The sequence below is a fragment of the Anomalospiza imberbis genome, unplaced genomic scaffold, assembly GCF_031753505.1.
Source record: "Anomalospiza imberbis isolate Cuckoo-Finch-1a 21T00152 unplaced genomic scaffold, ASM3175350v1 scaffold_172, whole genome shotgun sequence".
In the NCBI taxonomy this organism is placed as follows: domain Eukaryota; kingdom Metazoa; phylum Chordata; class Aves; order Passeriformes; family Viduidae; genus Anomalospiza; species Anomalospiza imberbis.
In genome coordinates, this window is record NW_027099806.1 from 76,136 (window position 1) to 92,200 (window position 16,065).

At 64.1% G+C, this 16,065-nt stretch overlaps 4 protein-coding genes across 4 annotated transcripts; 3 read left to right on the forward strand and 1 right to left on the reverse strand.

Moving 5' to 3' along the window:
• The first annotated feature begins 387 nt into the window (after positions 1 to 387).
• SPAG7 (sperm associated antigen 7) lies at positions 388 to 2,449 on the forward strand. The gene is made up of 7 exons (XM_068178070.1): positions 388 to 544; positions 917 to 984; positions 1,080 to 1,168; positions 1,441 to 1,525; positions 1,603 to 1,692; positions 1,879 to 2,035; positions 2,221 to 2,449. The coding sequence occupies exons 1-7, from the start codon at positions 454 to 456 to the stop codon at positions 2,349 to 2,351; spliced, it is 711 nt and encodes a 236-aa protein (XP_068034171.1). The 5' UTR covers positions 388 to 453; the 3' UTR covers positions 2,352 to 2,449.
• Positions 2,450 to 6,268: 3,819 nt separating this feature from the next.
• PFN1 (profilin 1) lies at positions 6,269 to 8,834 on the forward strand. The gene is made up of 3 exons (XM_068178072.1): positions 6,269 to 6,500; positions 7,789 to 7,981; positions 8,605 to 8,834. Exons 1-3 carry the CDS (start codon positions 6,369 to 6,371, stop codon positions 8,700 to 8,702), a joined length of 423 nt encoding a protein of 140 aa, XP_068034173.1. The 5' UTR covers positions 6,269 to 6,368; the 3' UTR covers positions 8,703 to 8,834.
• Positions 8,835 to 10,583: 1,749 nt separating this feature from the next.
• Positions 10,584 to 13,808, forward strand: SLC25A11 (solute carrier family 25 member 11). The gene is given in 9 exon segments (XM_068178075.1): positions 10,584 to 10,771; positions 11,272 to 11,422; positions 11,666 to 11,872; positions 11,970 to 12,060; positions 12,307 to 12,397; positions 12,489 to 12,532; positions 12,534 to 12,589; positions 12,701 to 12,752; positions 13,187 to 13,808. Coding segments are annotated over 9 exon segments (927 nt in total). The 5' UTR covers positions 10,584 to 10,692; the 3' UTR covers positions 13,343 to 13,808.
• A 202-nt stretch (positions 13,809 to 14,010) lies between these two features.
• On the reverse strand, positions 14,011 to 15,448 carry PSMB6 (proteasome 20S subunit beta 6; the record flags this gene model as incomplete). The annotated part of the gene is made up of 4 exons (XM_068178082.1): positions 14,011 to 14,213; positions 14,487 to 14,631; positions 15,016 to 15,145; positions 15,225 to 15,448. Coding segments are annotated over 4 exons (636 nt in total), but the record flags the coding sequence as incomplete, so codon positions are not given.
• Between the last annotated feature and the right edge of the window lie 617 nt (positions 15,449 to 16,065).

Sequence of the window (16,065 nt, forward strand, 5' to 3'; positions counted from 1 at the left end):
CCCAGGCGTGGCGGGGGGAGCTCCCCTCCCTGCCCCCCCCAGGCGTTTCTGCGTGTCCGGGTGTCGCCGGAGGGCTCGTGCGGAGGCAGGAACGGTGAAGAGCCGCCCCGCGCCCCCTCCGCGCTCGCCCCTGTACTTCCCCCGCATGCCCACTCCCCCCGCACCCCACGTGGGCCCTTTGTACAAAGTTCCATTAAAAAACGAGGAAGCGGGAATGGAAGACGCGATGTGTTTTTGTGTTTGTGCGTGGGGAGGGAGGGGACGTCGCTGGGGGGCGCGGGGAGACCCCGGCGGGGCTGGAGGGACGCGCCCTTTAAGGGACAGTCCACGCCCCCTGGCGCTGGGCCACGCCCGCTGCCCGCTCCTCCCCGGGGGCCGGGCCCTCTTACGTCCTCGACGCGATGACGCACGACGACGCCGGGGACGCGGCGTCACGTATCGCCCCGTCGCAAGATGGCGGAGCTGGACTTGCTGGGCTCTATCCTGAACTCCATGGAGCGGCCGCCCGCCGCAGCCGACGGCGAGACGCGGCGCCGGGCGCGGGGTCAGCAGGGCCGGGGAGGGCGCGGAGGCACCGGGGCAGGGGCACCGACACCGACCGGGCGCGGCGGGGAGCGGCGCGTCCCGGCCTTTCGCCCTCCGAACCACCCCCCACCGCCGGCGCCCGCCCTCCCGCGAGGCCCCGCCCCCCGCGGGCTGCCGGCTCCGCCCTCTGCGCACTCGCTGTCCTGATTGACAGTGGGGGTCTGTCTGGCCACGCCCCTGCCCTTTGACCTTTGGTAGCACGCCACGCCCCTCCCAGGCCACGCCCCTGCCCCGTTCAGAGGCGCCCCCGGGATGGCGCAGGCCCCGCCCCCTCCGCCGCCCCGAGGTTTTGCGGGGTCACGGCCGGCCTGACCCTCCCTGTCCACCTCAGAACAAGCTGCTCGCATGAAGAAGCTGCAGGAGCAAGAGAAGCGCCAGAAGGTGGAGTTCAGAAAGAGGGTGAGTGCAGGGCCGGGCATCACTGGGCGTTCTGGGCCACTCCCCACGGGCCCCCACAAACTCCTGGGCTCCCCTGGACTGCCGTGTGTCCCCAGATGGAGCAAGAGGTGTCCCAGTTCATCCAGGCCACCGGGGAGCCCCGGCGCCGGTTCCAGCCCATGAACAAGATTGAGAGGAGCATCCTGTGAGTGAGGCCCTGGGGGCGCACTGGGAGGGCACTGGTGGAGCAGTGGGGATGCTGAGGGACATGGGGATGGGAGGATACTGGGGACACTGGGCGTACGATGGTGGCACTGTGGGGCAGTGCTGCGCGCGCTGGGGTTGGACACTGGAGACACGGGGGTGGTCCCAGGATGGCAGCACCCCTGGGGCAGCTGGGGACCCTCATGGGGAGGGGAGGGACCCCACTGGGGAGCGCTGGGGAGCCCCAGTGCCAGCGGTTCCATGTTCCCCCAGGCACGACGTGGCGGAGGTGGCCGGCCTGACGTCTTTCTCCTTTGGAGATGACGAGGACAGTCGCTACGTAATGGTGTTCAAAAAGGTGGGGGATGGCGGGAGGCGGTGTGCGGGGGGGCCTGTGGGAGGTGAGGGAACACCGGGTGATGTTGCTGTCCCCAGGAGTTCGCACCGTCGGACGAGGAGCTGGAGGCGTATCGGCGCGGGGAGGAGTGGGACCCGGCCCGGGCTGAAGAGCGGCGTCGCCTCCGGGTAGGCTGGGCTTAGTGGGATTTTAATTGAGATATGGGTGGGGCTCAACAGGGTGTGGCCAGATGGGTGGGCATGCATGCATGGTAAGAGGGAGGAGCTTGCAGGGGTGTGGCCTGGGCTTGGTGGGTGTGGCCTGAGTGGGTGGTGCGGTATGGGCGGGGCTTGTTGCTGACACCTCACCTGCAGGAGCTGGCAGCACAGCAGGAGGAGGCGGAGCTTGAGTGCAGCCCCACCCCCCCGGGGCCCCCCAACGACTACAAGGACAAATACCGGCACCTGATCGGCTCAGACGCTGCCAAAGCCGCTGCCCGCACCATGGAGGCCAACAAGGCGTACGGCTGCGGTGAGCAGAGGGTCCCGCCGAGGCCCTTAGGGCCTTCGGGCTGCAGGAGCCTTGGGGGTGTCCTGCATATCTGGGTCCCTTCCCAGGGAGGTTTTGGGCAGCCCAATACCTGGGCTGTCCGTGGGGCGCTGGGGGGGTCCCTGAGGGCGGTCACGACCACCTGGATCTCTCCTGTGCCCCCCCAGTGCCGGTAGCCAACAAGAGGGACACGCGCTCCATCGAAGAGGCCATGAACGAGATCCGGGCCAAGAAGCGGCTGCGGCAGGCGGAGGACGAGGGGGGGGCCGGGGGTGGCCCCGGGGGGGCCGGTGTGTGATGGGGGGGGATGGTGGGGGTGTACCCCCAGGGGTATTTAACAGCGGGGGGAGGGTGGTGGGGACACACAGAGGGGGTGATAAAGCGTCTCATTTCCTCTCCTGGTCCCCACGTCTCTTTTTGGGGGGCGGTTGGGGTGAGGGGGCACCCCCACATCCCGGATTGCGTGTGCGCATGCATCCCACTCCCCAAACAAAGCGTGAGTGAGGAGCTCCTGGTGCTTTACAAAGTTTATTGGGGGTGGGGGTCCAGCGTGGGCCCTGCTGCTCTTCCCCCTCCTTCTTGGCCTTGGGGTTTTGGAATTTGCCCCCTCCCAACTTGGCCTTGTCCCCCAGCGCCTCCTCAGCCCTGGGAAGGACAAGAGTTCAGTGGGGTGATGTGGGGGTGATCCAGGGGTCAGCCGATGTGGGGGCTTTGGGGAAGAGGGGGAGCACATGCGGGACACACAGGGACAAGACACTCCTGGGAAGCGACACGGGGACATGAGCTCGCACAAGGGTTGTGCACGAGGTTTTCCCACGAGGGCTTTGCACTGGCTGGCCGCTGTGATGAAGGAGGTTTGCACGAGACGTTTTTGCGCGGAGGCCTCACCTCGTACAACAGTCTGCACGAGGCCTCTTCCCAAGAAGCCTTTTCCCAAGGGCTTGCATGAGGATTTGCCCATGCACTCACAGCTGGGTGGACACAGAGACCCCGGTGCTTTCACAGAGATTTGCAGGAGGGTTTGCACAGACTCAGCCAGGATGGATTCAGTGGTTGGGATTTTCGCAATGGTTTGTGTGAGTTGGTGTGTGCAGTCACACCTGACGGCTTCTGCTGCGGCGGGTTTTCACGTGCGCTCACAGCAGGATGGACTCCGTGACGAGGGGGTCACACGAGGATCAGACCTGCATGCACTCGGTGCTCGGGAATTGCACCGGGAGCTGCACAGGGACTCGGAGCACTCGCACCTGGGGGGACTCGGTGATGGGTCTGATCTGGTGGACCTTGAGGAGGAGGCAGCTGCATGCCCAGTTGCGTACCCACAGCCTCGGCCGCCGGTGCGATGCCCTCCGGGTTGGTCACTGCCAGGTCATAGCCCACTGCCTGCATGTCCACCTGTGTCAGGACACACTTCCAGCCCTCCCAGTCACCCTGGTCAAAGGGTTCCTCAGTTGACGCTGCTGTGGGGAAACAGCCAGCAGTGTATAGTAGAGTGCAGCAATATGGCCCAGTCCCCTGGCGGGGTGGGAGAGGGATGGTGACCACCCTGCGGCCCTGGGCACAGCCTTGTATGAGCTGTCAGCGTCCCCAGCTGCCTTCCCTGTGCCTCCCAGTCTGGTCCAGTTCATCCCGATGCCCTGCAGTGCCTCCTGGTCCTTCTCAGTGTCACTCTCCTGCTTCCCAGTCCCCTCCCAGTGCCTCCCAGTTCCATCAAAGTTCCTCCCAGTTTCATCCCAGTGCTCACCAGGGCAGTCCTTGATGCAGCTCTGGTGGAGCTCTCCCCCTGTGATGAGGCACTTGGGATCCGGGGGGGAATTTGAAGCCCAGGTTGGATTTGACCTCACGACAGACCTCAGAGGCTGCCACGTCCATCCCAATGACTGCCTTGTCCAGGTGCCCAGCCTTCCCAATGGCTGCTTTAAGGAGCTCCAGCCCTGGGAGCACACACAGGGAGTTGGGCCTAAATCCCCCCAGAATCCTCAAATCTCCCTGAACCCCCACCCCAACTGAGACAGACCGGGGGTGTCCAGGACCCAAATCCCTCCTGATCCCCCAAATCCCTCCAGAGACCGCAGGGCCCCCCTGCATGAACACACTCAGCACTGACCCTTGGCCAAGGGGACCTGGGCATCCAGGCCCCAAGACCACCCCCTCCAAATTGCTCTCCCACCGCGGGCAGATGGACCCTGATGTTTGGGTGCCCCCCTGCACCTTCTGCCCTTTCCTATCCTTCCCCCACTGCCCCATGACTTTTTTCCAATTACCAGAAATTCATGATGTGAGCCCAGAACCCAACCCCATCCTGGGGCCCATCACCACCTGCCCTGGGACCCTCCATGTCCCCAGCACTCCTGATGTGTTTTGCCACAACCCTGAGCCTCCTCCAAGTCCCCACACCCCCCCATGACACCCTCCCCACCCCAGCATCCCCCCCTGCCCCTCGATACCCTTGGCTGTAAACAAATCCACCTCCAGCGTGAGATTCCCATGGGAATCCGGGATCTCCTAGGCTGTGATCTTCTGGATGGACATGGCTGTGGGGTAGGGGACCTAGGGGTCAAGGCCAAGATCCTGGGGGTCCCAGCCTGACCCCGGACTCCACAGACAGCCCCCAGCTCCCGTGGGGAGCACCCCCAAGCCCAAGTGCCCTGAGCTGGCCTTGTGTGCCCCCATCCCATGGGGAACCCTGAGTGAGCCCAGACCACCCTCCCCAACACCCCAGACGCTCAGAGGGGCCCAGGGTGGGTCCGGGCCCTTCTCACCCAGCGCTGCCTCTGCCCAGGACCCTGCCCCGCCCCCTCCCCCCTGGATTATTTATCCGTTTCCCTTCGCCCCTCCCCCCTGGAGGGACCGTGGTCAAATTCAGCCCCCGCTGGGGGAAACGGGGTGGGGCCACAAGTGCCCGGGGCTGGTGGCACTTCACCATGGTCCCTAAGTGTCCCCCCCCGGGTTTGGGACTATTTTTAGCCCCCCTCAAAGGTCACTATAACACGACCCCCAACCGGGGGAGCTGGAGCGCCGCCTCAAGGCCCTGGGGGGAACAGCAGCAGCCAGAAGGGGAGGGGGCGAATGGGGGGGGGGGGGACAAGATTTTGGGGGTGCAGAGGGTCCTTTAGGGGGGCAGTTCAGCCCCTAAGGAGTACCAGGGGTGGGGGAAGGGGGAACTCAGCCCCATGGGCCTCACAGCGTGGGGGAGGGGCGGTGGCTTTGACCACTTCCCGGGGAAGTTCTCGCCGGGGGGGGGGGCGGGGCCGGTCCTTTTATGGGGGGTGGGGGGGGAAACGGGCACCCTCATGAGGCCTCGACCCCCCCCCCCCCCCCGCCAGCCCAGTTCTGGGGGTCCTGGCACCCTCGGCGCCCCGAGGGTGGGAGATGATCCCGAACGCCTCGGTGGCCCCCGTTCCCCGTGCTCAACCGCCGAGCCCCTCCCCCACTCCGGGGCAGGAAGTGAAACCGCTGCCCCTCCCCCCGGAAAGTCCCGCCTGAGTCAAACCGCGACCCACGGGGGGAAGGGCGAGGGTCCTGCACCCCTAGACACACACCGAACTGTCAGCCCCCGCCAGCGACCCCCGCTCGGGGCCGCACCTCGGGCCCAGCGCGGGGCGGGGTGTCGCGATAACGGCGTGTGTGTATCAGAGTAACCGGGAACCACAATACAGGGGGAGGAGGAGCGATAACGAGGGATTCGTTATCAGTCTAGGGGGGGGGTCACGATATCCGTGAGAGTGTCGCGATAGCGGGGGGGAGTCGGAATAACGGGGAAGAGGGGCCACAATAAACACTGGGGCTTGAGGTAATGGGGAGGGTCCGAATAATGGAAGCGAGCGTCCCTAAACTGAGGGAGTGTTTGAATTTTGATGCGTCGTGATAATCGCGGGACGCAGAGTACGAAGGCTTCGGGTTAAGGGGGGGAGTAAGAGAAGGGTTCACGGTAAACAGGAGTGCAGCGATCGCAGTAACGGTGGGGGCCGGAAAAAGGCGGGGGACCGCAAGGGGCGGAGGATGTCGCGATAATGAGGGAAGGGTCGCGATAATGAGCGACCCCCTCCCCCCACAAATCGCCGCGCGCCCTCCGCGGCGCGCGGGGCCAGGGCCGCTCGCGCCCCAAGCCCCGCCCACTGCCCCGCCCCCTGCCCCGCCCCCTTGCCGTCCCCTATGAAAACCGCCGCGCGGCGCCGCCGCCGCTCCTCCGCCGCCGCCGCGCCTCGGTCGCACTGCGCAGGCGCCGAGCGAAAAGCCCACCCCTTCCCCGGCGAAAACCCGCCCCCTGCGGAAGGCCGCGCCCCCGCGCCCCGCCCGCCCGCCCGCCGCCGCCATGAGCGGGTGGGCGCCCTACGTGGAGACGCTGCTGGCGGACGGCACCTGCCAGGATGCCGCCATCGTCGGCTATCGCGACACCCCCGCCGTCTGGGCCGCCGCCCCCGGCAAGACCTTCGCCAATATCACGGTGAGAGGCCGGGACCGGCAGGGCTGGGGGGGGCAGCGCGCCGAGGCGTTTCCCGCCCAAGCGCGCGGAGGGCGGGGGGACTCAGTGGCCTCTGGGGGGCGGGGCTGACCTCCTCCACCCTCCCGCGACGGGCTCCGGGAAGGACAAAAAAGGGAGAAAAACGCAAAAGCGCCAGCGTGGAGCGCGGTGGGGGGGGTGGAGGCTCGGGACCTGCCCGTGGACCCGGTGCCGGGGGAGGGCCGGTACTGGGGGGGCCCTAGAGGCGGGGGCGGCCCGGCGGCGAGGCAGTCCCCTCCTTAACCCCGCTTCGAGCGTTTTGGGGGGGTCGCAGGCGGGTGGGAAAGGGGGGGGGAGGATAGGCGAGCACCACGTGGTTCGACGACCTCCCTCCCGGCTCCCCATCTCTTTTATTGCACGCCCGTAAGTGGATGGCGGGGGTCTCGGAGGTGGGGGTGGAGGAACCCCTCCCCACTTAAAAACCCCTCTAAAAATGCGCGGAATGCGGCCACTTCCCGGTGGAGGAGGGGCGGCCGGGGCTTCCTGTGGGGGAGGGGCGGCGCGCGCGCACCCCCTCCCCACTTCCCCCCACGGAAATGTTGGGGGAGGGGAGAAGTCTGGGGAAGCCCATGGTGGGAAAGGGGACCTGCCGGACCCCGGTCCCTGTCTGGGCTCACGGAGGAGTTTTGGGGGTCCCCCGAGGGACTTTGACGGGGTTCATAGGGGTCCCCGGTCCTGAGGTCCTGCTGGGGTTGTCTGGGTTAAATGTGGGCTCCCGGAACGGTTTGCTCGAGGGGTCCTTTCTGGGGTTCCTGGCGGGCCGGTTTGGGGGTTCCTTGACCTGTTCTCCCCCGTGGCAGCTGGTGGAAGTGTTGGCCCCGGAGGGTCCCGAGTTTGGGGGCTCATGGGGATCCCTGGATTCCCGGGTGCTCTTGTGGGGACCCTTCGGGGCTCAGGGTTCTCACGTGGGGTTCCTGGCGGGAGTCATGGGCGTCCCGGGACACCCAGGTCCCTTTTATGGTCATGGAGTGGGAGTTATGAGAGTCCCTGTTTGCCGAGTGCCCTACAGGGGCCCTGCCTGGGGGTTTGGCATCTGCGTTTGGTTTTGGTGGTCCCTGGGTGTGGGCCTTTGGGGTCCCCTTGATCTGTCCCCACCCCTGTCCAGCCTGCAAAAGCGACAGGCCTTGAGCAGGGGGGGTTATGGCAGTCCCCAGACAGCCGCGTTCCTCACAGGCGGGCTCTGGGGGTCTGGGGTCTGTTTGTGGGCTCCCCCTGACCCTTGTTCCAACAGCCAGCAGAGGTGGCAGCACTGGTGGGCCCAGAGCGGGGGCCGCTGCTGGTGCAGGGGCTGACGCTGGGGGGGCTGCGCTGCTCCGTCATCCGGGACTCACTGCTGGTGGAGGGTGAGCACAGCATGGACCTGCGCACCAAGGGGGCTGCCGGAGCGCCCACCTTCAACATCACGGCTGCCATCACCAACAAGAGTGAGGGACCCCCTGGCACCACCCCCCTGCCACCCCTACCCCACAGCCTGTGTCGTCCCCATCGCCCTCCCAGCACACCCCCGCCATCCTGTCCCCTGTGACCCCCCACCTTCAGAATCACCAATGAGAGGATTCTCCCCCTGGAAGCACCCTGTCACCCTGTGTCACCCCCTGCCCACCTCCCTGTCACCTTGTGTCACTGCCCCCCCACCTCCCTGTCACCCTGTGTCACCTCCTGACCAGTTCCTGTCACCACCCATGACCCCAAGCCTCCACAGGTGCCTCCCATGTATCTTATAGCATCACAGTGTCACCCAGTGTCACTCCCCAGCTGCCCCCCACCTTCCCCAGTGTCACCCTGTGTCCTGGCTCCCACACAGCTCCACTTGGCCACGTCACCTGCCCTGTCACCTGTGTCACCCCTGACCTGCTTCCCGTTAGTGTCCCCCCTCTCCCTTGACCCAGGTCCCCACAAATTACCCCCATGCCAACTCCTGGCGTCCCTTCATCCCAGCTCCTGCTTCCTGCCCTTCTGCCCCCCTGACCCCCTGTCTGTCTGGGGCTTGGTGGGGGTTTTGGAAGGCTTGGAGTTAACCCCCCACCTTGTTCCCCTACCCCTGCAGCCATCGTGCTGGCCATGGGCAAGGAGGGCGTCCACGGCGGCTGCGTCAACAAGAAATGTTATGAGATGGCCAATCACCTGCGGCGCAGCCAGTACTGAGGGGGCTGGGGGCGACACCCCGGACCCCCAGGGACCAGCAGGAGCCGCCAGGGACCAGCAGGACCCCATCCCCCACCCCTCTGTCCACCCCCGATCCCCGCTGCCGGCAGCAATAAAGTGCCCTTGTGGGGAGTCGCTGTGGGTCCGGGATTTCGGGGATCAGAAAACCTCGACGTGCGGCCGGGGCCGTGGGGTGCGGCTCCGTCCTCCACCCAGGGTGGAGGAGGCTGCCCCGGATACCCGGGTCCAAGGGTGCTGCCGTGCCCCAGGGGACAAAGTCCACGGTGGGGCGGGGGTGACGCCTCAGCACCCGCCCCACGGCACCCCCCTCCCACCCCCCCCGACTCTCAGGATACAAAGTTGGGGGGCAGAGGCTTTATTGGAGGGCTGCACTCATGGTGGAGGCTGCACTTGCAGCGGGGGGGAGGTCAGCTGGGAGTCCGGGGAGGGTGGTAGAAAGGAACAAGCAGGCTGGGGGGGGACATCTGAGGGGAAAAGAAGGCAAATTGGGGGGCAGAGGTGTGGATGTGGGGGATGGGTTTGGGCAGAGGTGCAGATGTGGGGGATGGGGTGGGGCACAGGGAGACGAGGGGGCTGATGCGGGGTGAAGAAGGTGGTGTAGGGCAGAGATGGGGATGTGGGAAGGTGATGTGGGGTAGAGGGGGAGATGTGCGGCAGGACAGGACGGGCAGGCGGAAGCAGCTCCGGTGCCGTCGAGTCCTTATAAGGGCAATGTGGTGGCTCTGGCGCTTCCTGTCCCCCCTTCCCCCCCCGCACAAACCCCGGATGACTCACGGAAGGGGGGAAGGGCCTGCAGTTGCCCCACGGCGGGAATTGGGGTATCAGGGCTTGGGCCGTGGGGGCAGATGGGAGTGCCATTCCCCTGGTCCCCCTCTCCCAGCATGGATGGACTCAGGTGTTGGGGCCCCCTGCGCGCCTTTGCCTCCTGCCATGAGGTGACCCCCATGGCTGTGAGGTTGGGGCACACCATCACCCCGCCACTGTCACCTGTGGAGCCATGGCACCCCTACATCCTGTAGGACAGTGTCGTTGCCCCCCTCCCCACTCCATGTCCAGGTGATCCTGTCACCTGTGACACCTGTAGGATGCTGTCATCTGTATCATCCCTGACACCGTGTGCCCTCTGGTGTCCCCAACACCTCAGGGTTACCCCAAAACTGAGTGGGCTGGAGGGGAGGGACAGGGGACGGGAGTGGAAGTGCTCGGGAGGGGCTGGGGTGCAGTACCTCACCGCTGACTCCCAGTTAGAATCAGCACTAGAGGTCAGTGGGTGATGTGCCAGTATGAGCAGGAGGACTCCGAGTGACCCCGGTGCTGACTGATGCACGCAAGATTTCCCCCAGTAGACCCAGACATCCTTCACTGCCCCCCAGTGCGCTCAAAGTGCCTGCCAGTGATCCCAAGCCTACCAAGGGCTTCCCCGCATAACCTCAGAGCCTTCCAGTACCTGACAGCGCCCTCCAGTGTCCGAAGTGCCTCCAATATCGCCCGGTGCGTCCCGGTACCCCCCTGCACTCACCGCCTGGAACAGGACGGGACAGGCATCCCCGCACGGCGCTGAGCAGCGGCGGGACCGAGTCCGTGCGGCGCCGGCTGCCGACCCCAGCCGCCGCCGCCGGCTCCCCTCTGGCCCCCTCAGGATGGCGAACTATCGCGAGAGAGGGGCGGGGCTACTTAGCACCAGCCTCCGCCCAGCCAATCCCCGTGGCTACCGAAGAACTTCACTTCCCGTTCCCGCCTAAACATGTTCCACCAATGAGAGGCGTGAGGGCGGAGCGCATGGTCACGCCCCCCGGAGGCGGGGCTTTCCGCCCAGCCGCGCTCCCTGCGCGGGGCCCCCGCCTCAGCGCCGCGCAGGCGCCCCGCGCAGGCGCACTGGCGCCGCGCCCCCCCCGAGTCACCTTGGGGCGCCGCCGGTGCCGGACCCCCGCGCCCCCCCCCGCGCCCCCGGTGTCAGGGCCCGGCCGTGATGGCGGCGGTACCGGCGGCCGAGAAGCCCAAGACCTCCCCGAAATCCGTGAAGTTTCTTTTCGGCGGCCTGGCCGGGTGAGAGCCCCCCCCCCCCCCCCATCTCCCCCCCCTCCGCCTGAATCGGGATACCGCACTCCCAAACCGAGAATCCCCCTCCCAGACCCTTCAGGTCGCCCCTAAGCCACTCCGGTTCCCATCCTAACTCCTCAGCCCTCCCCAAACCCTTTAACTTCCTCGGTCCCATCCCTACCCCCCGACAGCCTCCCCCAAATCCCTTCTGTGTCCCTCAAATGCTCCCCAAGCCCCCTTCAGACCCCCCAACCCTCCCATCAAAATCAACCATTCTCCAAAATCAATTCAAATCCACTGAACCTTTTCAAAGCTCCCAAAATCCCATCCAGCTTCCCTCAAACCGTCCCTTTGCCCCCCTCAAATAGATCCCCAAAGCTCCTTCAGACTTCCTTGTCACCCCAGGTTTCCCCCGAGAGGGCTGTGGGTGGATTGGAGGAGGGGGCCTGTGGAGAGGGGTGGGAGTATTTTTGGGGGCCCCGACCCTACCTGATCTCCTTCCTTCAGGATGGGGCTACAGTCTTTGTGCAGCCCCTGGACCTGGTGAAGAACCGGATGCAGCTGAGCGGGGCCGGGGCCAAAGGCCGCGAGTACCGGACGTCCCTGCACGCCCTGGGGTCCATCCTGCGCCACGAGGGACTGAGGGGCATCTACACGGGGTATGGGCCCCCCAGAACCCCCCCTGAACCTCCAAATCCCTGGGGCATCTCTTGAATCCCCAGACCCCCTGGGACCCCACCAAACCTGCATGCCCTGGGGTCAGTCCCATCCTGCAGGTTGCTGGTCGTCCACATGCAATGCAGACCCCCTGAAACCTCAAAACCCCAAGCACCTGCCTGCTCTCTTACCTATCCCCCCCCCGCCCCATTTCTGGACACCTCCCATTCTCTGTGTCCCTCCAGGCTATCAGCGGGGCTTCTGCGCCAGGCCACCTATACCACCACCCGCCTGGGCATCTACAGCGTCCTCCTGGAGCGTTTTGGAGGGGCTGACGGGACCCCTCCTCCGTTCCTGGCCAAGGCAGCCATGGGCATGACAGCAGGGGCTGCTGGGGCCTTTGTGGGGACCCCAGCTGAGGTGGCCCTCATCCGCATGACCGCTGATGGCAGGTAAGCCCCCAGCCCTCCAAAACATATCTGTGCCCCCATCCGCCTCCCCAAGTCAGCTTTTTTTACCAAAATCCCCTTTTTTTGCCCTGAATCCCAGGCTACCCCCCAGCGAGCGCCGTGGGTATCACAATGTGTTCGATGCCCTCGTGAGGATGGCGAGGGAGGAGGGGGTGCTCACGCTGTGGAGGGTAGGTGGGGGCTGCGGGACCCCAAGATCCTCCTGTGACTCCCCTGCTGCCTCCCCAGGGATGCAGGGGGTGTCCTCATGCTCTGGGGGCAGGGGGGGAGCTGGGTCCCCCAAACTGCCATCTCCCACGCCAGTGCTGTGTCCCCACCGTGGTGAGGGGGGAGAGAATGGTCTGTGGGGGAAGTGGGAATGCAGGGGGTGTCTGGGGGTGCACAGGACTTACCCAAACATGCCGTTTCCCCCCTAGGGCTGTATCCCCACCATGGCCCGTGCCGTGGTGGTCAATGCTGCCCAGCTCGCCTCGTACTCCCAGTCCAAACAATTCTTGCTTGACTCCGGTGAGTTCGGGGGGTGGGTCTGCCATGGGGAAGCCCTAAATCTTAGTGCACTCTCCCCCCATTCCTCTTTGATGTTTTGGGGTGCCACCAGGGCATTTCCGTGACGACATCCTGTGCCACTTCTGCGCCAGCATGGATCAGTGGGCTGGTGACCACGGCTGCCTCCATGCCCGTCGACATCGTCAAGACCCGGTGGGTTCATTTTTGCGGGGGGAGGGTCCCCTGCTCCCCTCTAGATAACCGCAGATATGACTTGTGGTCACCCCAAAACCTGCTGATTAACCCCTGAATTCTCCCCAACAGGATCCAGAACATGAAGACAATAGATGGGAAACCTGAGTACCGCAACGGGCTGGTCAGTGAGTGGGCTTTGGGAGGGCGACACCCTTTGGGACTCCCCATTAATTTAGGAGAGGCTCCTGTCATTTTGGGAGTTCCCTCTCAACTGGGGGGGTTTCATGCCATTTTGGGGGTGTTCCCTGACACTGGAGGTGGGGGGAGAAATTCAGGTCATTTTGAGGCGACGTCCATAATTTTGGGGAGCTCCCCTGGCATTTTGGGAAACTTCCCCATTATTTTGGAGGGCAGTGGGGGGAGGGGGGTGGGGGTAATCCCTGTCATTTTTGCAAGGTTTCACATAATTTTGGGAGGATTCCCCCATCATTTTGAGAGTGTCCATGTTATTTCAAGAAAGTTTCCCATCCTTCCCATGGAAGGGCATCCATGTCTTTTTTTAGAAGGTTTCTCAGTATTCTGGGGGGGGGCCCTGACACACTGCTCCTCCTGCAGGACGTGCTGCTGAAGGTGGTGCGCTATGAGGGCTTCTTCAGCCTCTGGAAGGGCTTCACCCCCTACTATGCCCGCCTGGGCCCCCACACCGTGCTCACCTTCATCTTTCTCGAGCAGATGAACAAGTGGTACCAGCGGCTCTTCCTCAGTGCCTGACACCCCCAGGGGGGGGTTGGGGGGATCTGACCCCAGCCCGTGGGCTCTGTAGGGGCACTTGACCCCCAGTGAAGGGGCTTTGGGGGCGTCTGACCTCTCCCTCAGGTGCTGTGGGGGTGCCTGACCCCCCCACATCACCAGGGGCTGGGGGGGAGGTGGTTCTAGAGGAGTGTCTGACCACCCCCATCAAGGCTGTGCAGTGGCCCTGGGGCCCTATGGAGGGGTCTTGGGCTCTGTAGGGGTGCATGACCCACTCCTCGGGGCTACAGGGATCCCTGGGGCCCTGGACCTGATACAGGGGTGCTGGATCCCTCCCTTGGGGACAACAGGGGATGCCTTGTCCCTGTGGGGCAGCCCTCTAGAGACTGTAGGGTGCCCTCCCCCTGTGCTCCCTTCCCACCCCTCTGGGGGTTTTGTTACCAGCCAATATTAAGGTCACAGTGTGGGGCAGGAGCCCCCCTAAATTCCCCCCCTCCCTTCCCCCCAGCACCTTCCACCCTGCGCTTTGTTAATGAATCATGGATCATGATAACGTAATTAAAGCAGACCCACAGACGCTGGGGGGTGCTTTATCTCTGTCACACCAGGGGCGGGGTCTGTGTCTGTCACACTGTGACAGGGACAGGGTGATAGGAGGGGACTCCAAAGGCAGACCCCAAGAACATCCAGCAGAGGCAGCGGAGCTGTTTATTGTCTTCCCCCACCAAATTCGGGAGTCCTGGGGGGGCTCTCCCTCAGACAGGGGGGCCACCATCACCCCAGGGCAGGTCAGAGCCAGCCAGGACTGTCCGTTCCACCCCCTCCTCCGTGATGGCCGCCAGCCTGATGACACCCCCGCTGGAGCCGTCCCGCACCATCGCCAGGGCCAGCGCTGGGGGAACACAGGTCAGGAACCCCCCAAACTGCTAATGTTCCCAAATCCCCAAGACACTCCAAAACCCCTCAGCACTGCCCAAACTCCTCTGTGCCCCAAAATCCTCTTCCAGGGTCCCCCACACCCTCCATGTTCCCCAAATCCCCTCCCAGCACATGCCCGACCCCCTCAATGCCAGCCAGACTCCTCTGTGCCCCCAAATTCTCCCCCAAGACCCCTCCCCCCCTCTCCCCCTCCACATCCAAATTCTCCAGTATGCCCCAAACCCACCACGGGCGACGAATTCCTGGCACTGGGAGCGGCTCATCCCAGGCTGGAATGTGGCGTCCAGGAATCCATAGATGTAGGAGCTGCCTGAGCCCCCCACAGCGAAGGGCTGGCGCAGGAGGAGCCCTCCCATCGGCACCACGTACACCTGGGGGGCAGAGGGGGGACTCTAGGGTGCTGTGGGGCAAAGGAAGGGGCTGTGGCGCAGAAAGAGGGGACTGTAGGGAAAAGACGGGGTTATGGGGCAGAAAGCGGGGGGCTGTAGGGCAGAGGTGAGTGCCGTGGGGTAGAGAAGGGGATACCAGGAGGCAGAAGGAAATGTGGGGCAGAGTGAGACACTCCCCGATGGAAAAGGGGACACTTGGGCAAAAGCAGGGACATTCTGGGACAGAAGAAGGGACACTCCAGGGCAGAAAGGGGAACACTCTGGGGTGGAAAAAAGGACATGCCGGGGCAGAAAGAGGAATGCTGTAGGGCAGAAAAAGGAGACATGCTGGGGCAGAAAAGGAGACGTGAACTGCAGGGAGCCCACCTGTCCCCCCCGCCGCGGGTCCCAGCCGGCGACAATGATGCCGGCGCTGAGCTCCTCACGGTAGCGGTAGCAGCTCTGCTGGAAGAGGCGGGCGGCCGTGCGCACCCGCGGCGGCTCCTCCAGCTCCACGCTGTGGGGCAGGGCCAGGCGTGGGGCTGGGGGTCGCTCTGACAGCCCCCCCAGCCCTGCCCCACGCCCACGGGGGGTACCTGTGGAAGGCCAGCTGATAGGCCACGGCGTCGGCCACTGCCTGCGTGTCAGCAGCTGAGCCCGAGCGGCAGCAGAAGATGCGGTCGTGGACAGGGGTCAGTTTGTCTGTCACCCGGTTGGCTATGTAGGCCCTGCGGGACACCGCAGTGATGTCACTGTGACAGCCGCCCGGCTGCTGGAGGTGACACCACGGTGACAGGTGCTGGGTGACAGCAGCGTGACGTTACTGTCCCAAACCCCCGAGGTGACGCTGCAAGAGGAGCAGAGAACTGGAGGTGCTGAGAAACCCCTGGAAAGCAGCTGTTGTTCCCAAGAAGATGCTGGAATTTCTTTGGGCAGAAAGTACCAGGTTTTGCAGGGCATGGGACTTAGAAATGTGGGATTTTCTGGGGTAATAACAAAAAGAAATGGGAGCGGAAATCCCGGAAAGCCAGAGATAACCCCTAAGGAATGCTGAGAAATGGATTTTGCAGGATTACCAGGATGGAATCAATAAAAGTTATTCACGTTTTGTTCAAAGACCTGAGGCACTAGGAAGAATTTTTACACATAATAGACCCAAGATTATAATAAAAATAGTGTGTGTCCCATATTTTACATATGAATCAAGAATTACATGACTTAGAAGGATGCAGGCAGCCCTTTGACCTGGGTGATTTTAATATGGGATTTAAATCCAATTTTTATCAGCACGCTGGGTTCTGTGGGATTGAAATCTCTCCCTAAAAGAGGAAAAACGATTTGGCCAATAAAAACGGGATCTGTGGAGAGAAGTCCAAAGATTGGGACCAAGAAGACAAACTTTAGCCTGAGAATATTTTTGCGGAAATTATTCCACAT